This window comes from Astyanax mexicanus, chromosome 5, assembly GCF_023375975.1.
Source record: "Astyanax mexicanus isolate ESR-SI-001 chromosome 5, AstMex3_surface, whole genome shotgun sequence".
NCBI classification, from domain to species: Eukaryota; Metazoa; Chordata; class Actinopteri; order Characiformes; family Acestrorhamphidae; genus Astyanax; species Astyanax mexicanus.
The window spans coordinates 43,213,982-43,240,224 of record NC_064412.1 but is presented as its reverse complement, the minus strand read 5'-3'; the positions used below and the strand labels follow the sequence as shown (position 1 = coordinate 43,240,224).

General features: G+C 39.0%; 1 protein-coding gene across 1 annotated transcript; it reads right to left on the bottom strand.

Annotated features, from left to right (window-relative positions):
- Positions 1–1,428: 1,428 nt before the first annotated feature.
- Positions 1,429–26,243, bottom strand: mrps9 (mitochondrial ribosomal protein S9). The gene is made up of 11 exons (XM_007238009.4): positions 26,103–26,243; positions 23,608–23,790; positions 17,238–17,300; positions 17,028–17,058; positions 16,418–16,497; positions 10,747–10,826; positions 7,735–7,810; positions 6,169–6,337; positions 5,264–5,372; positions 2,313–2,482; positions 1,429–1,861 (listed from the first exon to the last, which is right to left on the bottom strand). Exons 1-11 carry the CDS (start codon positions 26,202–26,204, stop codon positions 1,770–1,772), a joined length of 1,155 nt encoding a protein of 384 aa, XP_007238071.2. The 5' UTR covers positions 26,205–26,243; the 3' UTR covers positions 1,429–1,769.

Genomic DNA, 26,243 nt, shown 5'->3' with positions numbered 1-26,243 from the left:
GAGGATCATCAAGATATCTTTTGGCAAAATTCAGACGAAACCTGTTCTTTTTGCTCAGCAGTGTCTTTCTTATGGCAGAGTCATGAACATAGACCTTAACTGAGGCCACCACTGTATCATGTTTTTGCCATTTGAAGATAATGGATCTCACTGTGGTTCACTGACATCCTTTAGCAATGGCTTTTTTAACCTTTTCCAGGCTCATAGATCTCAATTACTTTCATTCTCCTTTGTTCCCAACGTTCTTTGGATCTCGGCATAATGTCTAGCTTTTGAGTTTTTTTTTTTGTCTACTTTGCTTGGTCAGGCAGGTCCTATTTAAGGGATTTTTTAAAATTGAGAACAGGTGTGGCAGTAATCAGGGCTGATGTGGCTAGAGAACACTTTTTTTAGCCCCAAGACTGCAAAATACAACGTCAAAGATGAAAGTGCATTTTATATATGAAATATAGCCTGAGTAAATATATAAAGCTTAGATAATAATTTAAACCAACCTGTGAAAAAGTATTTCCTCACTAAACCTAATTCTTTGGTTTTGCCACCCTTGGCGGCAACAACTGCAATCAATCATTTCTGATAACTGGCAATGAGTGTTTCACAGCACTGTAGAGGGATTCTGTTCCACTCTTCTTTACAGAATTGTTTTCCAGCATGAACCACCTGTTTAAGATCATGCCGAAGCATCTTAATCAGACTTTGACTAAGACACTCCTAAACTTTCATTTTTTTTTTTTTTTATGCCATTCTGAGGTGGACTTGCTGGTGAGCTATAGATAATTTTCCTGCTGCAGAACCCAAGTATGCCTGAGTGTAAGGTCACAAACTGAGGGGTGGACACTTTCTACTTCAAGATTTTGTGTTAGAGAGCAGAATTCATGGTTCCATCAGTTACAGAACGTTGTCCAGGTCCTGAAGCAGAAAGCAGATGTAACCACCAAAACGTTTCACTCATCAGTCCACAAAACATTTTCCCAAAGTCCTGGGGATGATGACTTTGTTTGAATATCTTCAGACCAGGGCATAACGTGTTCATTTTGAGAGGTTTTATTTTGCTTCATGTTGTCAGACAGGTTCTTGATTCTACAGGTCGTGGAGTGTGAAGCAGGCCTGTTAAATTTGGCGCGTTGGATACAATTCTCTCATTTTAGTACTAGATATTCAACATGGCACTTTTTCTGTTGCTCTTCACGAAGATGGTCTAGGCTACAATTAGTTTGCTAACACACTAAAACTGAAGTTACAGCACAATGGCCAAGGTCATTCAGCTGTTTTTCACACTGGGTTCCACTCTCCAGTTTACATTTATGGTCTTTTCCACAAATTAATACAAAATATGCTTATGACATGGTGCTTATGAAATTGTAGTGGTTGCTCTCTGGTGGTATAAACACAAAAGCAGCAGGACAAACCCAGACAACAACCAAACAGTATATGAAAACATTGCTTTTTATTGGAATAGAGAATATTACTTTATACACAGGCATGTAGAGACATACATTTATATTTCTGGGGCCACATACAATGTTTGACCAAAGTAATTCAGACCAGATTGTATTATTTTTATTTATTTATGGGTTTTATACAGTGCATCAGGATATAAATTAAATGGTTGCTGTTGCTGAGGATGTAGCAGGAAATTTTCCAGTCTTCTTTAAGTCTGGTTTATACGTATGTGTATGCTTCTATGATACTGCATAGGTTGGACGCAGAAATATCAATTGGCCTTTACTCTGGGCTCTGGAACCACAAAATCACACTGCCCCTGCTGCTCAACGCTTTTTCCAGGTGAACTTCTTCCGAGCTCCAGCCTGGCCAGGCTTCTTCCTCTCCTTCACTCTGGGGTCTGATGTCAGCAAGCCAGCTGAAAGAAACCAGGGATCAGATTTTAAAAATATTAAATGCCTCCATACACAGACTAGTCAGTTTACAGTTGTTACATTAGGTTTTTTTGATTTAGCTGAATTAGTTTTTTTTTTTTATTTTACCACATTTTTTTGTCCAATTCGGAAGGTCAATTACCCAATTCTCATTCAAGTAAAAAGGCCACATCACTGCAATGCTTCCTCCGATACATGTGGAGTCTTTTACAACTCTCACCAATGCAGCATCACAATGCGCTCGGAGGAAAGTGCAGAATCCCCAGCTCTAAAATAACAGCCAACAGACCCCTGTGCCAGCCAACATTACAATGGAAGGTAGCAGGGGGAGGGAGAGACCACCACCTACCCACCCATGTCTAACTGAACGGATTTGAACTGGTGATCCTCAGATCATGGTAACTGCGCTTTAGTGTGTGTTGGCACCTCACTAACCTTGCCTCATGGTCTCCATCTCTCCAGACGACACAAAGCTGAGCAGTGCCCTCGAGATGGCGAGCCTCAGAGCACCAGCCTGGGCTGAGCGACCGCCGCCCTCCACATGGGCCTCCACGTCAAACCTGCCCAACATGCCTACAAAGTGCAGCGGGAACATCAGCTGCTCCCTGAGAGAGAGAGAGAGAGAGAGAGAGAGAGAGAAAGAGAGAGAGGATTCAGAGGAGATTAATAGTGTATGTACACCTACAGATCATTAGTTCTCTTCTAAATCAGTTGAAACCCCTTTGTAAAATTGGTAGTGTTTTTCCCTGGTAAGGTTTGGACTGATTAAGCTCGTTTTGGTTCGTTCATTTTGATTTGGTCTGGTCTGAGGCTGAATTATGTTCTCACCACTAACAAACCACTTCCTATCATAATAGTAATAGTAATAATAATAATAATAATAATAATAATAAGAAGAAGAATTATTATAATAATACATTTTATTTAATAGGCACCTTTCTGTCACTCAAGGACACCGTTCAAAGTGTGTAAAATGCATAATAAAATAAACATAACACAAAAAATTAAATACAAATTTTAAACTAGGTAAAAAGAAAATGCAACTGGGTCAGATGGAAAAGGCAATTCTAAACATGTGGGTTTGAGTGCAGATTTAAACTGTGAAAGTGAGTTTATGTGGGTGGTAAGGAATTCAAGAGCCATGGTGGTGAGACAGGCAAAGGGGACAGTCAAGTGAATGGAGGCAGACTGAAGGAGTAGAAACATGGAAAATGTTGAGAAGATATGGTGGAGAGAGTTTGTGGATGGCTTTGAAAGTGAACAGAAGAATTTTGTAATCAATGCGGAACTTAACCAGGAGCCAGTGAAGCTGATACAATACAGGAGTGAAGAGATGACAGGATGGGGTTCTGGTAAGGTACGGGCGGCAGAGTTCTGGACCAATTGAAGCTCATGGAGAGATTTGTGGGTGACTGTCAAGGAGGGAGTTTCAGTAATCCAAACGGTATGGTTGTTTTGATCGCACTCAAATGATCTGGGAAGTTTTGGTTTAGTCTGGTGTGGCCTGGTTTAGTTCATTTTTGGTTTGGTCTGGATCATTATGAATTGGTATGGCTCAGTTTGATCAGGTCTGGTTTAATACGCCACCTGTGTACCTGCATAACCTGAGATTATGTATGGAGAGTGTGAGTACCGTATTTTTTGAGCTATAAGGTGCACTTAAAATCCTTTAAATTTCCCAAAAATCCTCAGTGTGCCTGATAATCTGTTGCACCTTATGTATGAATTCTACCAGTCAGGTATTAAGGAGCAGTAAAGCCACTCTGATGAAGTACAGAGTTATACAGGAGTTTCAGTTTAGATCTCCAGCAACATTAGCATGAACTGCTATTTCCCCAATCAGAGGTGAATATTATCGGCCTCGGCTAGCACTGCTGGAGCACCACGAGCATTAGCCGCTAACCATGCTAGCTCTTTTGTTGTACAGAGGGTAGTATATCGGACTGTAGCTTGCATGTTTACCTAAAACAAGCTACATGGGTAAAACCGCTAGCTAATAAGAAAAGGCCCTGGCTTACCAGAACAATCAGGGTTCCTCAGTGTAGCATTGTCAGGCGGTATTAGCCGCTAACTGTTAGCGGTTAGCTACTAATGCTTCAGCCTTAGTGCTGGAGATATTAGGGAATCTAATCTTACTGTTAATAAATAGAGGCGCTTTACTCACTCAAATAAACAGTTTTCAGGAGAGAAATCTGTGTAGCTTAACTTTCAGCACTCAGACTTTAAAAGAAAGTCTTTTTATTATAGTTTTGTTTACTTAGCTTAGCTTTGATTAACTTCTTTAACCACACCCCCCCCCCCCCCCCCCCCCACCACCACCAAGCGGCGAGACACATTTCATGTAGTTCACAAACAATATTTTTTCTATTACACAATTTGTATTAGTGTACTAGATGATTTTTTTTTGAAGAATGAGTACAACATTCATGGTATATCATTTGAAGCAGTTGTTGGATTGCTTATAGGCTCAAAAGAGGCAGAAAACAACTTTCCTTAGAGACCTGTCAGTCTATTGTGTAAAAAAAAAAAAAAAAAAAAAAGGAAGTCTACTCAGTAGTGCTGCAACTAATGATTATTTTGGTAGTTGACTAATCTGCTGATTATTTTTTTCGATTAGTTGATTAGTCAACGATTATTTGAGATGTCCTCTGTCTGTAAAAAAAAAAAAAAAGGAACAAAACAGCTGCTCCTGAGATTTAAAAGGCATTTAAATGTCTGGATGTTGTATTTTTTATTGTATTTAGTCCTAATATTTAGACTAAGTTAAGTGTAAACTGTGTGAGTGAACCATTTACCCATCTCCCATTGCGTTTCTTTGTGTAATGTAGTACTGTTAGAAATTAACAATTAGTCGACAAAGAAATTTGTAGTCGACACATTTTCATAATCGACACTGTCGACTATATTGTCTAATTGTTGTAGCCCTACTACTCACTGAGCGATATTGCAAAGAAGAATGCTGTTTACTACTCCCCTCAGAGAGGAGAACAAGCCGGCTAACAATGACAGACAAGTAGTGGGGGACCCCAATGCTGTGCTAGAAGATAAATATCTTACTAGTGTGAGACAATATTTACACAGACCTGCACAGTTACAAGATGCCTTACAGGCTGTCAATTGACCGCTTCAATAAATGGAAACACCAGTCCAACGCCAGTGGCAGCATCAATGGTGAAAAGATGACTTCAGGATGCTGGACTTCGTGGCAGAATTTCCATGAAAAAGCCATACTAGCAATTGAATCACTTACTTTTTTCACTATCACTTTAAATATTGAATGAGTGTGATAAATAAAGACCTGCAAAGCCATAATATTTTTTAATCATCATCTGGTAATGTTTCAGGTCTCAAAAAAAAAAAAAAACCTTCAGAGAACAGCTACATACCGGTCCTGCAGAATGGGGAAATACTGCAGGTAGCTCTTCCCATTGACCATGATGTTTCCAGACCTGCAGTCTCGGAGTGTGATGCTGGCACTGGCTGTTTTTCTCCTGCCTGAAAGGAAGAGCATAATGATTTTTGATAAACATTAGCCAAAAGTGAGACATGTCTGACTTTGACACATGTGTGTTTCACTTGTTTCCAGTATGCTAATATATATACAGAAGACTTATCTGTACAAAACATTTATACATATTTTAACCTAGAAAATCAATTCAACACATTATTACACGTTATTTTTTTAACTAAACTCTCTTTTTAGCAGAGACTTAAACCAGGCTGACAATCATGACTGTTTAGACTGTTGTAACTCCACAATGACGTACTGCCTCCGTGTCTATGTTACCTTCTGGCTCTCTCCCTTTAGTTAGGCTGTTTTATTCAGATCTGCCGGAGTCATTAGATAATCCCACTCTGATGATGTTGCATATTGTCTGTTCTCCATAGATCCTAAACTAATTCCATCTTTCTGCCTCAGAGATTTTGATTTCCCACCTGTCTGATCAGACACTGATGGAAGTTTGAGCGCCAGGCTCTCCTGTCACCTGCCACAGACTAGCTTCTGCCTTGGATTAGTTGCCCATTCTCCACTGCAGAGTATACTGGAGTTTATTAAGCTAGAGTCCAGCTGTTGCTGTTGTTTTATTGTCATAACTCTGATTAATCATCATTAATATTTTTGATCAATCTCCAGTATGCCTGGACATAACAGACTTTCATAGATGTTAAGTGACTCCACAATGTATAATTGATAACTTGTAAAAAGCATTATTTAAACACATTTTTTGATTTGGTTAATAACCAATCATTCACAGTTTTAAACCCTGTAAGAACAGTGTGTGAGGAATACCGTTAGCCTGGCAGAAGGCTACTCCTTTCTCATCGTGTTGCAGAGCAGGGATCTCCTGCTTACTGGACTGAACCCCCAGCTGCTGACGGAATCGCTGCACAAACTCCTCCTCCAGACTGCTGTAGGGCAGGGCCACCAGCCGCTCCATCAGCTGGAGGAAGCGCGAGTACTGAATACACACAAAACAAAAACACAGAATGAATGTGTGGGAGAACTCCTTCTGTTATTTTAGTCAACAGCACCCTCCAGTGTTGTCTATGGGGAACTGCAGCAATGTGCTGCTGATGTACTGTGTGATGTAAGGGTGTCTGTAATCCTGCTTTCACTAAGCAGCTGTGGAGCAGGCAATGAGCAGCCTGCATGCTGGACCAATGACAGTCGTTCTGCTGGATCTAACTGTTTACACATAACTAGAGCTGCAGCTATCGATTATTTTAGTAATCGAGTACTCTACTGAAAAACAGATTCGATTAATCAAGAAGTCGGATAAAACATATGTAATTAAAAATACACAAGAGAAAACAAAACATTTCACTTAATAATGAATTAACAATTTATTTCCTTTTTTAGATAAGTTATATTTTTAAATTCACAACATACCTTTCCGAACTGCAAACACAAATAGAAATAAATAAAGGAATAATAATAATTTAATAATTAATACTTAATTATTTTCAACAAGGATTTCTTGTAAGTATCAAAACTATAGGGAATTAAATCAATAAAAAGGCATTAACATTTGCATTATGTTAGCTTCTGAACAGCAGAGATGTTGCCAGTTCGTCTCACCAAGCCGGTGACATGTATTTGTTTATAAACTCCTCAGCGCTGTGTTTACCTACATAAAGCCTGTATTAAGTCCAGAATTGTCTGTTTTTATAAACTAACCGCACATTAGACAGTATTTCTAATAGTTAGCGCTCCACAGCGCTGTCGTTATGTGAGTAGGGTACATTAATGTTAATCTCACTGATTTGTTATGAGTTATATTAACCTTCTCTCGGCTCTACCGCTAACGTGTCCTCAGCTGAGACGGTGAAGCATTAAACACGTGCTGTTGTGGGAGGCAAGAGCGAACACACTCTGTCCAGCCTAAAAAGCTCTATTATTATTGTCCTTTTTCCTCGCGCTGCTTTAAAATACCCTCTTCTCAACTAAAACCTCCGCCGCTTCCTCCTCCTCCTTCCTGCGCGCGGGTGACGTAACGCTAAGCGCGTTGTCACATTAAAAGCGCGAATTACCGCGCTGAGTTTTTAATTATATTAAATATTTATTCAAGATTAAACCAAATAATGCACTTTATATTTATTTTTGCACTTTAGATATGAGACATCCATTAGATATTCAGACAGTTTATGTTCCTTATGAGCGGCACATTCTGATTAGTAGTTGCCGCAGTGCACCACTGTTAAAAACATAGTAATACAATTAGAGAAATAAGTGCATAACATGATTGTGCTGCTGAATTTGCTGAATATGTTGCTCAATGATGTCCGGTTTCTATATCTGTACACACCCACATTAAGTGCTTTAAAGAGAGACGTGAATACAACTCAGGATTCTTACATCGTGGTCTGACATAGTTTCAACCAGCAGGTCCTCCAGCTCCTCCTTCAGCATCCATCTGCTGCCAGTCAGAGATCTGAGAACACAAACAGGCACACACTTTTAATACAAACTATTGCACAAACACACATGCACCTACACAGTAGGAGTGGGACAACATATCAATACTGCAGAATATATATTTCTGATTTCATTTAAGATACATTATCAATATATAGCATCAAATATCAATAAACTCCCTAAGATTGGCCCCCAATTTAACTTCATCACTCCACGTGATGGCACTTTATACAATGATTAGGGTAAACCTGTGGTGAAAAATATTGGTTGTCGAATTCTGTGAAACTGACAAACTGACTCTAAAAACAATTCTGGTATTCCTGGTATTTGCTTATTTAAGAGTATTATATTTTCTTTTTTTTAACATTAATAAATTTTAACATGCATTTAAAATGAATTAATGTCTGACCAGAGGAGAATGGGTCCCCTCTTAATTCAGCTCTGGATATAATTAAGAGATCACTTCAGCTTCTGAATCTGAAAGTTTATCTGATTTTGCTATTTATAGATATATTGTAGATTGTATAGGAATCGACAAGAGTCGCATGTGCCAACACCCCGGTTGCCAGGTATATATTTATGTCAGTTTATTTACAATAGGAATATGAATAACCTTGCAAGTCAGCTAAATGCCGTAAATGTAAATGAAAGTAAAATTTACATTGTTGTTTTATTCTATAAACTACAGACAATATCTCTCCCAAATTCCAAATAAAAACATTGTCCTTTAGAGCATTTATTTACAAAAAATGAGAAATGGCTGAAATAACAAAAAAAGATGTAAAGAAGTCAAATAATACAAAAAAAAATATTTTTGAAGTTTTAAGAGTTCAGAAATCAATATTTGGTGGAATAACCCTGGTTCTTAATTACAGTTTATTGTATCTTGGCATGTTCTCCTCCACCAGTCTTACACACTGCTTTTGGATAACTTTATGCCTTTACTTCTGGTGCAAAAATTCAAGCAGTTCAGTTTGGTTTGATGGCTTGTAATCATCCATCGTCCTCTTGATTATATTCCAGAGGATTTTATTTAGGTAAAATCAAAGAAATTCGTCATTTTCAAGTGGTCTATTATTATTTTTTTCCAGAGCTGTATATTAGCCTTGATAGCACAAATGATAATACAAGGTACATGTGAGTGTTTGTTCCTTCCAGTGTTGCCTCAGTTACTCACTGGGGGTTCTGTGTTGTATGTTCAGTGATGTGTCAGGTTTTTTGTTCTGCTACCACATTTCTGTAAAGCTTCTTGCGACAACATCAGTTGTAAAAAAGAGCTATGTAAATTAGGGCTGGACCCGAATATTCGGGTATTCGGATATTCGTTCGTTGAGTAGGTATTCGGTTTTTAATTTTGGTATTCGGATATTCGTTTTTTTTTCTCCTTTCCAGAGTTCCACCTCACTCTAACCACTTCTGTTCTCGCGGGTCCCGTCAGAATATCTTGCGCGCGGTACAGAACTGAACTGTTATTGGCTGAAGCGGGAGTTTAATCCAGACGATGCGGGAGCAAATTAATAAATAGTTAAGAAAACTGTAATAATTGTAAAAAAAAAAAACCTAAAGAAAACTCTCAACGCGCAGGATGGACCGACACACACACGCACACACCGATGGTGTTTGGACTGGGGTAAGGAACGGGACCGCACTATTCAGCGCTGCTGTTTTAATAAATATATAAGTAAATTTGAAGCATTAAATGTAGTTTATTTAATTTACATTAGGAACGTGGGGCGGGAGCGGCAGAAATGTGTATGTGGCGGGCGGGCGCGGGATTAAAAGAAGCAATTTTTTTGCGGCGCGGTAACGAGACAGAAACGCGGGAGCGTGGAAGAGTGGGTTTAAAAATCAGTCTCGCGCAGACCTCTATTATACATGATAAAAAAAATGCAGGCTCTTCGAAACTGATTTATATAATAAAACGTAAGGGGTAATGTGGCAACAGTAGGGGCTAAATCGGTTACAAAAGCCTGGCCTACAAAAATGATGTCTGAACGAATTTCCTCTTATCTAATATAATTTAAAGTGGTTTAAAAATATAAAATAATTTCTAAGCAAACGAAATATTTAATATTGAGCTTATAGCCCAAGTGCAAAAATACAAAATCAGTAATACGGCTATGCCCTGCACAATCCTTAAACCGAAATATACCAAGTACAATAACGTCATTAACAATGACTTTCCTCTACTCTAATATAATTTAACATGGTTTAAAAATATAAAATAATTTCTAAACAAACGAAATATTATAATATTACTTATAGCCCAAGTGCAAAAATACAAAATCAGTAATATGCCCTGCACAATCCTTTAACCGAAATAGACCAAGTACAGTTTACAATGACTGTCCTCTAATATAATTACCAATGTTTAAGAATATAAAATACTTCCTGAACAAACGTTTTTTTTTTTTGTTTTTTTAAGCAAATAGCCTAAGTGTGAAAACACAAACAGCAATTTACTGGGCTGGCTTGCGCAGCGGAGAAACCGTGCAGCAGCAGCCACCGCAGTGTGGGGCAGCAGAAATTCCGGGATGAAAACACAAAGAAATCTGGGCTAAAAACACAGAAAAAATATGGGGTGAAAACACAAAAATCCGGGATAAAAACACCAAAAATCCGGGGTGAATATGTCTCGTCGGTCAGAGCAAATTGAACATTTTTCAGTGGATTAAAGGGGCCGTGATTTGCTTTTTTTTTTTACCTCTTTTTTTAAAAACGAATATTCGAATATTCGCTTCGAATCAGTGCCGAATATCAGGAGCTCAAAAAACGCTATTCGGGCCAGCCCTAATGTAAATATATTTTATTTGATTCCCACCCCTAACACAAACATATACACACACACCACACATAATACACACATACACAATACACACACAACACACACACATCTAACTGTCTATTTTCCCATATCTACATAAGATGTGTACTGTTAAGTGTGTAACTCACATCTGTTTGATGTCTGTAGTATCTTCATTTCTCAGACGGTCCTGACGTTTCTCGATGGCCAGAACTTTTCCAAACACCTCCTGAAATTTAGAAAATGTTATTTTTTCTATTTATAAAGGCATTATAGAAAAACATAAAGTTTCTTATTAAGCTTTTTAACATTGCCTATAATTATTTAACATCCTTAACAAAACTGTATACATCCAGGGAATACATTTGCATACCAGAATACCTACAGCAGTAGTCAAATAATAAATAAATATAAAGAATACATTTATACATAAAAGAACAGATCCAACAGATTTAAAAAATAAATCCATTCTTATATTTACTGAGAATGTTAGATTTTCCATTAGATAAAACTCCTTAGTTACATTTATCCAGTCATCTAATGTTGGTCCTTCTTGTTGCATCCATTTTCTCGTCAGAGCTTTTTTACTGGCTGCTTAAAATACAGCCAGAACGTATTTATCTATTTGTTCTATGTCAGGGTGGATATAGCCTAAATACAACAGCTTAGAATCTAAAGGGAACTTTATCCACATTTCACCCAGGAGTAGTGGAGTATATGTGGGCAATCTGCTTTGGTGTAATAAAAAAAAATCAAATTAATTTTTTTTTTTTTAAGCAAAATTTCCGCTATTTTAGTGATTTGGTTCTTCTTTTCCATTGAAATTTCCATACGTTTGCCCATTCCTCATCTGTAATCAACATTGCTCCCTCCTTTTTCCATTTTTGAGAAACAAAATGTTATGATAAGGGAAAACCGAATATCAAGACTGGGTTACACTGGTTTCATAACCGACATACTAAATCTGGTTACACCACAAATCTGTATGGTGTGTCTTAACCAGTAACATCTGACTAAAGCAAAATCTACAGCCGGGTTAACGCTGTTACCTTCACATCACAACAAACGTACAACCTATCATCACACTGAGAAAAACTCAATTAAATAAAACAGAACACAAACATGACCTATAGATTAGCTTTGTGTGAAATAGTTATCTTAAGAATAAAGTTGGTTGAAGATAAAGACATTCAGTTTTCGTTGAAGTCCTCACCCCAAATCTAGATGAACAGCTAGTTCCGCTTGTGCTTCAGTAATTAGTATCAGCTTTAACTGCTAGCTTGTCATTTTAGCGTGCTCAGCTAACCCAGGTGGGAGGTGAGGTATTGCTGTAATTACATATTTTTTGGCAGAGGCGCTGACACAGTTACTACACAACATGTTAAAGATGTGGTCTCTGGTCTCTTTAGAATATCATCAGTTTGTCTGATGGGATTATGATGCTTCCTGTACTTTGTGCTGGACACTTATGATCTGTGTTAATGGCAGGTGTGGACAGAGGGTCAGAGGGGCTAGACTGGATAAATGGCCTTTATGCATCACAATGCTGGGAAAACGCACCCACTCACTGCAAGTCTGTCTGTCTGTCTCTCGCTCTCACTCCCTGCATCCCTGTCTGTCTCTCTTGCTGTCTTCTCTGTCTGTAGACCTATTCTAGTCATTCTGTCGCTCGGCCTCTTGCTCTATCTTTTTCTCCCTTTCTGTCTCTCACCTTCTATCCACATCTAAGTCTCTCACTGTCTCTCTGTCTCCCTTTCTGTTTCTCTTTCTCTTCCTGTCTGTCTTAAGCTTTCCCATCCCGTCACTTGTTTTCTCTCCCCATCTGACTGTATCCTTGTTTCACAGTCTATTTCACCTTCTCTCCCTGACTGTCTGTCTCTCCGCATCCGTCTTTCTCACTTACTATGCTGGTATGTTCATCTTAATTTCTCTTCCCGTCTGTTCTCCTGTTGCTGTCTGTCTGTTAGTCCTTTAAATTCTCTCTCTCTCTATCTCCCTCTCTCTCCGTCTGTATGTACGTCTGTCTATCTTTTGCTTCTCTGTATCTTGCTTCCTCTTTGTCTCCCTCTCTCTGGGTCACACGCTGTCTGTGGCTTTCCCAGTGTCTGTCCATCCTTGCTATCTCTTTAAGCATCTGCATATCTCTCTCTCTCTCTCTTTCTCTTTCTCTCTCAGTCAGTCAGTCAGTCTTGTTACCTTCTCGTCAGTGTCTGTCTCACTCTGTCAATCTCAGTCTCTCTCTTTCTCAACTCTTGCTATTCTTCTCTGTTTCTCTCTTTCTTTCTCACACACACACACACACACACACACACACACACACACTCCTAGCGGCAGGAGGAGCTGCCATGCGGAGCTGGATGGCGTTCTTGGGCACGCTTGTCTAAATTGGCATCGCGCCCACCAGCCTGGAGTGCCCGTCAGGCGTCATGGCAATGGAGCGGAGCGGGGCAGGGCGAGGAGGGGGGTGCCTGTGAGTGTGTGAGTGTGTGTGAGTAAGTGTGCACTTGTGTGTGCACGTGTATGTGTGTGTGTGTGTGTGTGTGTGCGTGTGTAAAAGAGTGTGTACGCACGCATGCTGCTCACGTCGGCCCTTTCCCCTCAGCCGCGCGAGAATTCATTTCCCCTGCAATTATTCCACAGCTGTTTGTTTAATTCCGTCCTGATAGAGTGCGTCTAATCCACCGACACTCGCCAAAAAAGCAAACATCCCACAAAAACCAATTTTCAGTACAAAAAAGAAGAGCAGTAATAGAAAAGGAATAGACAGGAGTAGAATTTGGGGGGGTGGGGGAACTGGGGGATGAGAGGAATGCACATTACACGTTCATGAACACGCACCCACACACCCAAACTAACGTGTGGAAAAAAGACTAGGTAGAGGAGATGCCTTTTTTCTGGCGGCTTCTGAAAGCAGGCTGCTTTAGTGAGAAGGAGAAAAAAACTGATCTCAGCTTTAAAAACTCCATTTAAGCTAATGCAGGCTTCCATATTCAATAAATCAAATGTACATACAGTAGAGCTGGCTGACATGACTAAAAGACTAAAATATATATATATATATATATATATATATATATATATATATATATATATATATATATATTATGATAATATATATTGTATATATTGTACATATATTATGTCTGGGCCAAAAACATGAACTATTAGTGATTTTTTTTAGATTTTACAGATTCAGGGCTTCTGTCTCTGATTTTAGAGATTTTTAAGGTAGGCAGCTAGGTAGGAGTGTCTAGTGGACAGCGAGTGGACACAGTGTTTAAAAACTCCAGCAGCACTGCTGTATTTCATCTACTCGCACCAGCACAACACACACCAACACCTCATACACCACCACATGGTCACTGCAGTGCTGAAAAAAACCCACCATGCAATAATAGCTACTCTGTGGTGGAGGATAATGAAGTATGCAGAGAAAATGTTGTTAAGCATTGTGATAAATAAGTAAAGCCTACTGTATGAAGTAACCTTTGATTAATAATAATAATAACAATAATAATAATAAAAAAGTTCTAATACTTTTGTCCATTTTGTATATACTCTCCTGGTAACTGCAGCAGTATATAGTTACATGCATTAAAAGTGCACTGCTCATAAGTCTGATCTGAATGCTTCTACATAAATGCAGCACTTCTTCTCTGCTCCTCTCATACCAGTGAAATATTGCTGTAGTTCGGCTGGGGAGCTGTACGTTATTTTGCGGACGCCGCGGGATTTCAGGGCGCGCTGCACCTCCTCGTGTTCCGAGGCCGACTCAGAGCTCAGAGCGCTGTGCCGATTCGACACACCTATTTAAATTAACAGCGGGGTGCACCGACGGCCAGGCAAAAGGGAGGCTCAGGGGCTTGGGCGAGCCGAGGACAATGCCACATTAGTCAGCGCACTCGCGGATCCGCGCGGCTACAACGGCACGTCTCAGCCCAAGGTCAACTCAGGAAGATAAACGGCGGCGGGAAGGGGGAGGATATACCCGCAAAAAAAGCGAGAGGAAAAACTTTGAAAAGGAATTAGCTGAGGTGACAAAGAGACTGTTTGAGAACGCGGCTGTCTCCGGGGCGCCTACCCACAATCCCCATGGCACAGCTGTACCCCTGTAACACACACACACACACACACACGTAATAGCACAAAGCCCAGGCGTGCCCACTCAAGTGTGTGCTGCTCCCTGCTGTAAATGCGATTTGGGAGGAGAAACAGAAGACCGTCACAGTGAACAACCCCATCTCCTCTCTTAACCACACACACCTCTCCCTCTCTCCCTCTCTTTCCTTCTCCCTTCACTCTCTTAATTTCATCTTTTCCCAGTCTTCACTCTTTCAGGCTGCTAGAAAACCTACCGTATTTGGTCCTCTTTTTTTTTTCTTTTTAACATCGGTCTAAACCAATAGGGGTGGTTTCGGTCCAGATCAGCTTAACCATGTTCGAAAGATCAGAAATATTGGAAGGAGCTCCATCATTGCAGAGAACACAGTTCCACTGCTCCACAGCTCAATGCTTGGGGCTTTATAGCCCTCTAGCCCACAGCTGGCATAGGGCAGAGTTATGTTTTTTTTAATCTGTACTATTTGTGTCCTACTGTAATATAGTTCTTGGCAGGGACTAAATAACCTGTGTGCATTTGCACGTGTGTTACCAATGGGTGCAAATTAAAGTAGATCAGAATCTCGCCACCTGTACTTTCTTTGCCCACACTTCAGAAGTTTCAGTTTTATCTAAACCAAAATAGCCAGACTGAAAACCAACCAAAAGGGGTGGTGTCGGTCAGAATCAAATGAATCATGGTCTGTTTAAGTCCAACTTAAACTTAATGTGCATAAGACCCACCATCAATACACGCCTATTGTCTGGTCTATTTTTTATACACAAGGCACACAGGATTATAAGGCACATTATTTTTAATAAGCACTGGATGTTAATATACACAGATGTCTCTCCTAAAAACCTTTTTTTAACACAGTAAACACGCTGGCTACAGTCCAATATACTCACCTCTGAGAAGCAAAAAGCTAACTATCACTTAGCGCGGTTAGTGAGTAATGCTACTGCTGCTCCAGCAGTGCTAGCCGGGCTTAGCAGCAGGCTACAGGCTGATAACACTCATCTCTGAAAAGTAAAATATAATAAAAACTCCTGTATAAAGCTGCACTTCAGTGGAGTGGCTTTACTGCTTCTTACAACCTTACTGGTAAAATGAATACATAAAACACACTGGAAAATAAGACCCACTGACAATGTTTTGGGAAAATTTAAGGATTTTAAGTGCACCTTATACTGCGAAAAATACAGTACATTATGACTATCTGAATAGTGTATTAAATATATGCTCCAGTGTCATCATAAAAAAGGCTTTAAGAAAAGGTGAATAAAAATGCAAGGTGCAGTTTCTAAGGCCACAAAAAAGTACATATTTTAGCCAAAACTGAAACTGAACAAAATAAAACATTTGATTTTATACTTAATATTGGTTTTCACAGATTTTCATTTATTTAGCTGTTGCTGGAAAATATTCTAATGTTACAAGAAACACTGTAATATAGAGTTAAATCAGTTGCTCTGTATAAATCAATCACTTTTTTTTTTGCCATTTTTAGACAAATAACTTTGGTTACCAAACCAAACTCTGTGTATCCCTAAAAGTTTTCTAACTGCAGATAGACTGCTGGTTGGTTTTAGAAAGAGAGAGAGAGAGAGAGAGAGCGAAAAAGAGAGAAAAAGAGAGAGAGAGAGAGAGAGAGAGAAAGAGAGAGAGAGATAGAGAGATAGAGATAGAGAAAGACTGTGCTAGAGTGTAAATAAACTCACGTGCATTAGAGAGTAATAGGCTTGTTTGCCTGTGTAGAAAAGAAAGTTGAAAGGTCGTCCATCTTCACCCCACTGAATCGCTGCACAAAAACACAAGAGACTGATTAGTTTACATTATCAATTTATAATGCAATATAGGTCATGACCTCATTGGTCAGTGTAACATTTATCAGTTCAGTTTTCGGGGGACTGTTTAGGGCTAAAAACAAAATCAAAATATTGGGTGTAAAACTTTATTATTGCTTTGTTATTCATTTAATATTTTGAAGAAGTAATATATTTATATATTTATATTAACTTTACAGTTTCTCATTTCTGCCCCTCCCAATCATTATTTAAAATTTTCTGATCTATCTTTTTTACCAAAATATGATTGTATAAATGTTATCTATTTTCAGTTTTGTTTTTTCATAAAATATAGATTGTAAGTGGCTGAAATTAAATATTAGAGAACTGGAAAAACACATAAATAAATTTGATTTAATAGACAAAAGTTTGTCAATTTCAAATTTTACCTCAAAGAATCAGAAAATTAAACTTTACACTACCCTCATCAAGCATCATTTTGCTTACCCTTTATATCACACATTATGAAGCCTCACTTACATACCTGACTGTTTCGGAAATATTATGTCTGGATGCTGAAAAAGAAAGAAATTAAATGTTTGTTGTTCATTTCAAGGAAGGATTATATTATAAATATCAAAATAAATAGACAGCCAGAACCAAATAATAAGACAGAGACAGACAGAGACAGACAGAGGGACAATTAAACAGGCAGTCAGATAATCAGACAGACAGGCAGAGAGTAAAAACATACTTTCATGACGGGTCTCGCTCGTTTCTCAAACAGGCCAGAGGGAAAGAGATAGGCTATGCTTCTCTGCAAAAATAAAACAACAAACAAACACCAAATATTAGATCTTCTGCAATAAACCTATTATCAAATTATTGTACAATAAAGACATAACATAATTTTATGATCTGATCCTCTTATTATCCATTATCATTTCATCTAAATAAACCTAGACTAAAACAAGTCACAGAATGTTTAACACAATAACTACACTATAAATGCGCTATTATTTTTGTACATCAGTGGCTTTAAGAGAAAATACAATAATATACAGTTATCTAAACAGGCCTACGGACTAGTAGGGGTGTGAGAAAATATTAATATGTCACAGTATAATGTTTTTCAGTACTGTATTGATTCTCAAAAGCAAAGTCTTGATTTCTTTAATTATCCTGTTTTCTCCCCAATTTGTAAGAAATATTACCTCAATCACAGCATGATTTTTAATGATTAGTAAAGAGGTGTAACACACAGACTAATTTTGTGCTGTTTAAACTCCACCCACTAGATAGCACTGTTGTACTCTGTCGTTAGACCCCACTGTTCTGACTGTATAAAAAGAAGTTTTGTTTTACACAGATTTTATAAATAAGAAAGTGTGTTTAGATTGACAGATTTTTTTTTCCTAAATTCCTCAAATCGTCTTTCTGATAATGATGTTATACTGAGTGGTCTGCCCTTTATTATTGAATCATACGGCATCACCAAGTTCTTGTCAATACACAGCCCTATTAACTTATTTATAAAAAAAATAATAAAATAATAAAAATCAGGCATCAGTAGCAGTTTTGTGTTAAAGTGAATGGTTTACAAGTAAGTTTGTGTAAAATGAAACAAAAATAAAGGTGAAAGAGAGGAGGATGAAGTGAAATGACAGCAACAGAAAAAAAAGGACACGCAGCACTGGAGGACAAACGTGTGCGCGAGAGAGAGGGGAAGAGAAAAAGAAAGAGAGATAAAGTGACAGATGAAGGCAGCACCTGTTAATACCTGGAAAGGCAATATGGTGAAGCTCCCTGAGGGAGGTATAGCCTCATCACTCTGTTCCACAAAGCTTCGCCACTAAACTTCAAACCCGGCCAGCGACAAACACCACCCGCCACCATCTACCCCAAACCCTCTCCGTCCAACTTTTCCTGAGGAACTTGCCGCACGGTACGGAGGACAGGGAAGCCGCGCAGGACACGACAGTCTGCTGTGACAAGGGCAAAGCCGCTAATGAAAACCAAATTCAGTGCCACGACTTACAGGCCATGCCAACGTCCAACACGCAGACTGCCACGCGGCTCTGTACCTGCCTGATGAACGCATACGAGCAGGTGGAAGTATGACCATGAAAAGGTTCAGCGGTGCCAATCTGCATGCTGGAACTCACAAGTAGAAACATATCAAAATTTCAGCCAAGCAAATGTTTTAGAGGCACCTGGGAAAGTTCTAATTAAAAGTTCTAACAGTACTTACACAGTCCAGTCTCACACCAAGGTAGAAAATAGACAGGCCTGTGGGAATATACACAATGTATTCCTAATATATAGAATACTCCCAATATATTGGAATATACAGAGCTACACATTACACTGCAACCAGCCACCAATGTCTCTGCAACCACCATGTGGTGGCTTTACTTTTAAGAGAGAATTCACTGCTCATGCATTCAGAGAGTCATTGGTCCACACATCAAAAAATGTCAAATGTTACAGGCAAGTGCAGTGGCTCTTTTGCTGGCTTTGCAGGGTTCCTTGCTTTTGCTTTCAGTGGCTCAAAGAAATATATGTCAATATATTTTAGCCCAGGGAGGTCCAATCCAAGTCCAGAAAGTTAAAAGTGCAACTGGTCAAAAATTGTACATACAAGCCTAAAGAACATAAAGAAACTTTATACTGTTCTTAACTATGGGTGTTTCATGTCATATCATACAAGAAAACAAAAGACATTGAGAAAATAATTATATTATGTATTGAAAGCAGTCTTGTGCTTTATGGTAGAGCTAAGATTGGACCCAAAAACTCCAGCCTGACCCGACCGACCCCCTGCACGTTCTATCCGAGCCTGAATCGGCCTGCTCCATGAACGGTCATTAAGTGTTGTGCAAAGTTATTAATTTTACTGCACAGAGATGCTGTGCTGCTGCAGACCACTGCGCACTGTTACTTTGCTATACTGTGATTATTAACAAAAATGGCAAATCATAGGCCTACATCACAGACCATTTTCTCGAGCGCGACCAGACAGGGCCAAGGAAGGAGGTGAGAAAGCGTCCTTGTGTTTTTCATAGTTGTTTTTACAGAGACTTGTGACTTGCTGTATTTAGGGGTGTAAACATGGTGATGATACTGCTCAGAACTTCAGAATGTAGATTACTTTTAATTTATTTTAAAATACATATTATTATACGTATATTATTATATACGGATACGCTGTATTATATACGGATACGCTGTATGTTCCTCTCTCTTTCAAAAACACACAAACACACACACACAAACACACACTCACACACAAACACACACACACACAAACACAAACACAAACACACACACACAAACACACACACACACAAACACACACACAAACACACCCACACTCTTTTTACCTCTTCTGCCTCTTTTATCCACCTGTCAATCTACTTAAGGAGACCTGTTTCCACTTCATATTTCATAATAATGTCTAAGTTAAAAAGATTGTGTAAATTGCGCAACAGCTCTTATGCTTACTTAAAAAAAGTTATATTTTTAGCAGTAGCATATTGTTAAAATTTAAAAATATATTTTTCAGTATTTTGTCCTATTGCCAAGATTATTCTCCTCTTATTATTATAATTAATAATATATTACATTTATTAGACTTATTATTTAAGGGTCATTTCACTTACTCCTAGTTCCAACAGTCATAAGTTTAGGATTTGTTACAGTCATCACTGGTCTTGGCACATAATCCTAAATTTCTAAACTCACTGGATGCAAAGTTAGGTGTGTGTGTGTGTGTGTGTGTGTGTGTGTGTGTGTGTGTGTTTGTGTGTGCGCGTGTGTAGAGAAGGCAGGTGAAGCTTGCAGTCTTCATTAATTACTGCCTGCTGGCAGAGCTCTGCGTACAGCTGTTTCACACCTTTGCGGCGTTTGCGGGGACGTCACATCGGCTGAAGCGGCTGGCAGCAAAACGAGAACCGTTTCAGGCTCCCGTCCACTCGCTGCCCCCGCACCCACCCCCGATCTGGCTGCGGCATGGCTGGAGTCTCTCCCACTTAGCCACGCCGCCGCTGAGCACTCCATTGATTACCGGCCGGTGGGGTGGGCTGTGTATGTGTTGGGTGGGTGGTGTATGTGTTGGGTGGGTGGTGTATGTGTTGGGTGGGTGGTGTATGTGTTGGGTGTGGGGGGTTGGTGGACTGGGGACAAACATCAAGGTGCAACGAATTGGGCCAAATTTGTTGGTGACAAATCAATTAAGACGAAGCTTCAAATGAAAAAGACAAGAGGCATGAAACTATCTCTGAATAAATGTTGTGGTTATTGGCATGACCACGCTGGACAGTCTCTCCCATAAGACCAACTACCAAAAGAAATTCAGACATTTCGATTCACATCAAAGAACACTTACTAACATTTACTAAGGCTGTCTACTGATAAGAACTTGGCGAAGAGATACAAATCACGATACAAGGTTACAATTTAATATGTCACAATATATTATAATACTGTTAGCAAGGTACGATACTTTAAATCAAATAAACTGTCATAGTACAAAAACACATATTTACAAATCTGTGTAAAAAAAAGGTTAACTTTTATTTAACCGCAACAGTGGAATCTAACAACAGAGCACAATCTGCTATCTGGTGGGCGTATATAAACTATTAATTATCCATTGCCTGACAACAAACTTTACATGTAAACTAGTAATTAATTCATCAATACTGTATTTTTATTTATACTGTATTATCAGTACAGTATTGCCAAACAAAATAGTCCAATACGACGCAATACTATTTTTTTTTACACTCAGACACTTAGCAGTTTAGATTTACTGTCTTCTGAAAATAACTTAACACACAGCCACTAATGTCTTAATAGCTGGCAACAAAAGTGAACACACTTCACAGTGAACATGTACAAATTTCACCCAATTGTGTCATTGTCTATTCCTGGTGTCGTGTTACTCGTTAGTGTTACAAGGTTTCAAATGTGAATAGAAAGCAGGACTGTTAGATTTGGTGTTTGGTGTAAAATTCTCTTATACTGGCCACTGGATATTCAACATGGCACCTCATGGCAAAGAACTCTCTGAGAATAGAACTGTTGCTCCCTACACAAAGATGGCCTAGTTTATAAGATGAGCTACAGAATGATGGCCAAGGTCATACAGTTTTCCAGGACAGGTTCCACTCGGAACAGGCCTCATCACAGTTGACCAAAGAAGTTGTGACCACGTGTTCAGACTGACTTAAAAAAAAACAGAAGCATGAGGCCCAAAAGAAAAACCTCTTCTAAAGCTGGTGCACAAGAAACTAGCAGCATTTTGCTGAAGACAAGCAGTCCAAAAATATGAATTACTGAAACCATGCCTGTGGTCTGACAAAAAAAACAAATAAAAAAAACTTATTTGGCTCAGATTGGGTCCAGCATGTACGATGGTGCTCTGGCCAGGCATACCAAGATAACTTGCCTACTTTCTTTATTGCAGACAAACATGGTGGGTGTAGCATCAAGGTCTGTGCTGCCGGCCCTGGGGAGTGCAGCTCACGGAGGGAAAACAGGAAATTCAACAAGTACTCTGATATTCTCAAGCAGAACATGATCCTTTCCTTTGAAAAACTGGTCCAACATAGCAGTTTGCAAACATGCTAACGACCCCAAACACACCTCTAAGAAGCTGAAGGTAAAGGTGATGGACTGACCAACAACATCTCTAGTCCTAAACACAATTGAGCACCTGTAAGGCATCCTCAAGCTGAAGGTATAGCCATAGCTCTATAGTTTGTGCTCATCACATTTTCATTTTCATAAATTAGTACCTGTTACATTAGCTATAGCTCACATTAATTCTCTGTTCTGTTGTTTCGTTCTGTTATTTGTTTGTTATTTGTTTGTACTAAGCGGGTCAACCCTAATAGGGATGGGTTTCTCCATAGACTGTGTATAGCTGGACAGAGCATCGTCTCTCATCGTCTCTCGCCCCCTGCTGTTCGGTTTCAGAAAGCTGTATAACCCCACGCATCCCTATAGGTTTCAATGACAAAACAAACAACTTTCAATCACGTTTTTTTCTAATATACTGTAATTCTACCTCCTTTATTTAAATGCAACAGCTAGTGTAACCTCTGCTTATACTGTAACATTTTTATATCCCCACAGAATTCGGTTTTAAAATTGTTATTCAGCTCTATTAAAAAAAGGTGTGGTTATTGTAAAAGGGCTGGTTATGGACGGGACCACTCTGCAGCCTGTGACCTCGAGGGAGCCCTCAGGGGCGGGGTTATTAAATGAGTAGGCTGTCTCTCCACAGTCTTTGTCCCTCCTCTGGTCTCTACTGCGCAGACTCGGGATTCAGGATCGCCAACATGGTGGAAGATTTTGGCTTCATTTTCATTGAATGAATGGGAACGGCGACACGACGTCCATCTTTTTTTACAGTCTCTGGGTTCCTCTGACTGAGTCTTGGTTTCTTTCCAAGGTTTCTTCCTCTTAAAGTGAGTTTTTCCCTGCCACTGTGTCGCCATTAAAATTGGCATCTCTGTGGTGCTGCTCATCAGAGGCGTAGTCTTGTTTTTCTCTGTAAAGCTGCTTTGTGACAACTTGTTATAAAAAGCGCTATATAAATAACATTAAATTGAAGGTGAAGGAGCACACCCACAAGCTCCATGATGTCACCATGGAGGAGAGGAAGAGGATTCAAGAAGCAACCTGTGCAGCTCTAGTGAATTCCATACCCAATAGGTTTAAGGTAGTGCTAAATAAAAATAGTGATTACACAAAATATTTACTCTATAGGCATATTCTGAATCACAATTTGAACACTGTTCAAACACTGTTCACTGTGAGATGTACTCACTTGTGTTCCAGCTATTTAGACATGTGTGTTTTATTTTATTGAGAATGGTAAATCTATACTGCTATATAAGCTGTACACTGACTACTGTAAGTTATATCCAAGTTTTTCTTTGGTGTTGCCGCCTGAAAAGATATAATTATACATTTGCAGACATGTGAAGGGTGGATTAACTTTTGTAGAATACTCCATTAATAAATATCATCCAAAAATGGATATCATAAAAGGTGTGTGTCAGGGGAAATGATATATAATCTAGTAATTGACACTGTGTTGCTGTGAATCTTACGTCGATATCCTCCTGAGTGAACGTCTCTGGGTCTTCTCCCATCATGTTGGCCAGGTGCCGTTTGCCAATGCTGAACTCCTCAATCTGCTTTTTAATGTATTCTTCAGAGAACTTCTCCGGACCTGCTGCTGCCAGGTTCTTCCCCCACACCGCTGCAGACTGGCATACATGCCTGTACAACAGCTGCAAATAAAAGGCTAAATAATTAGAGAATGCAACAGTGAACATTAAAAACTAAACTTAACAATATCAAATCCTTTTTTGTGCTATAAATAAGCATTTTTGGTCATGTTTAGTTGGAAAAAGAAAATATTTGTAGAATAAAGGTCACAAAAAGCAGATTTGCTTTAATATATTACAGAATAGCTGTAATACTAAAGTGTCTGTTTTTCAGCTGGAACATATGAGAGCCCTACAGAACTAGCATGGTAACAATTTGTTTGTTTAACAAAAGAAAAGAAGACCCTTATAGAGGGAGATGTTTTATGGTCAAATGAGGCAAAGATAAAATCTAGAGAAGCACTGAAATTAATTTCTGGGTGAAACTCAACCCAGAATAAACATTTTGCCCGAATATTTATCAAACCCCTAACATGTTTATTCACAGATTTGTTTTTTGCCACTTTTTCTTTAAGTGCACAAATACAAAATTTAATTGCATAAAAAATTACAATTACAGAACTATAATTTGTAAAATTGCATCTGCTTGGCTGCAATACTTTAGCTGTGATTGCCAACATGGGCACAACCTGGGGCGTGTTTCCAGTACAACGATGGAGCCTAGAATTGAACTAACGTGGTATGATGCATCATTAAACTAACTGAAGTAACATCTGAAGAACCACCGGTTTCCGAAACTATCGTACTTTATTGGTAACGCTCAAGTCTAAACTATGGTTGTTTGAACCACCGTGGTCTTAACTAAGATCTTTCCAGACGTGTTCGGTCAGCAGGAAGTGTGCAAAACTCACAGTCTTTAAACTATTATAACGTTACTAATGTATTATTTAGGCTATTTATATCGGAATCATTACCAAAAACAGGAACCGACAACAACACTATTAATAGAATAACAATGAAATGCCAGTAAAATTTACACAATAATTGCCATTAATTAACTATTCATTGTAACAGACAGTGTTACTTTTAAAACCACACACATATTTGCTTTTACAATATTTAAAAAAAAAAATTAAAAATACACATTTTAAATCTTATTAATATGAGACCTGAGAAATGTGTGTTACTCAGTGGTTGAGCAGAGTAAGCACCTACTACGGTGCAGTGGCCAGATGGAAGCCAAGTTCGAATCCCAATCGTGGTTTAATTCCCTTAATGTTTTTTTTCATAATGGCCATTAAATATTCTCATTTTAAAAATGTCTATTATGGTAGCCTACGTAGATCTACTTATTTCCTGAGATATATATTATTTAAATCAAAGACTAATTGATAACATTTGCAAAGACTATTTCACAATATGTTTGGACTGTAACATGTTTTACTTTTTCCTTTCTTTTCTTAATTATTACAATGATACTATATGTTTTTCTTTTGTTTTAAGGCATTTTTTGCTTATTTTTCAAAGGTTCTTAAGGTACAGGTGTTTACATAATAGCCATTTTATAGAACCACTCCAGTGACAATTTGGTTCAGGTAGTGCATATAGCACAGTGGGTGTAAAAATATACAACAATTCATAAATCTTCACAGCACAAGTTATCTTTACTCAAGGGATAAACAGAAAGCTAGTAGCTCTTTAAATACAGTTTACTTGAAACAAACTGTGGTAAGTGTTTAATCTGTTAAGAGAGTGGTATACCCTGCTGTTTTTTTATAGCTTAGCTGGTTAGTGCTGCACTACACTGATTAAATAAAATCTAAAACAGTACAGGGCATCTCAGCAGGCCCTCCTTTTTCCAGTAAGTGAGGAAACTTCCTAGGGCCGCTCTTTCCTACAGTAAAGCCAACTCTCGATGCTGCTGGTACTGATACAGGTCTGGTGTTCTATCGAGTTGTGCTACCCATCGATATGTGCTACTAAGCGGCTGTGCGCATGCGCAAAACTCTCAGTTGTACTGTTTTCATGTTTTTTTCACAACGGTGGATAACCAAGGTTCAGAAAGTAAAAATCCAAACCCAGGATTTTGTCTAACTGCCTGCTCTATACACAGAACCGCACAGACAGTTGGTACAAAACCCTGGGTTGGATTTTTACACCTGTATTGCCTCAACTTTATCCTAAAACAGCGATTTAGGCTATTAAAATGTCCTACCGACACTTCAACTGCATGCAGCATGTTCTAATAATTTTATTTTTACAGTTCAACAGTAGAGTAGCACGGTTTGACAGGGTAGCAGAACTTGACAGAACACCTGATCACCGCTATCCTAAACATCTACACAAGGGCAAACCTCCCTCTTCAGCAGAGAGCTCAGCCGAGCGGACCGAGCCGGACCCTGCAGAGAGCAGCGGCCCCGGGGACGCGGGCTTACCTGCGGGTTGAGGCTGTGTGCTGGCCGGCGCGGGGTTCGGCTGTATTTCCCGCAGTTTAACAGAATAGACCTCACAGCCCTGCTGCTGCTGCACGCCGCCATGCTGCAGCACGCTCACACAGGAAACGGCGCAACGCCACA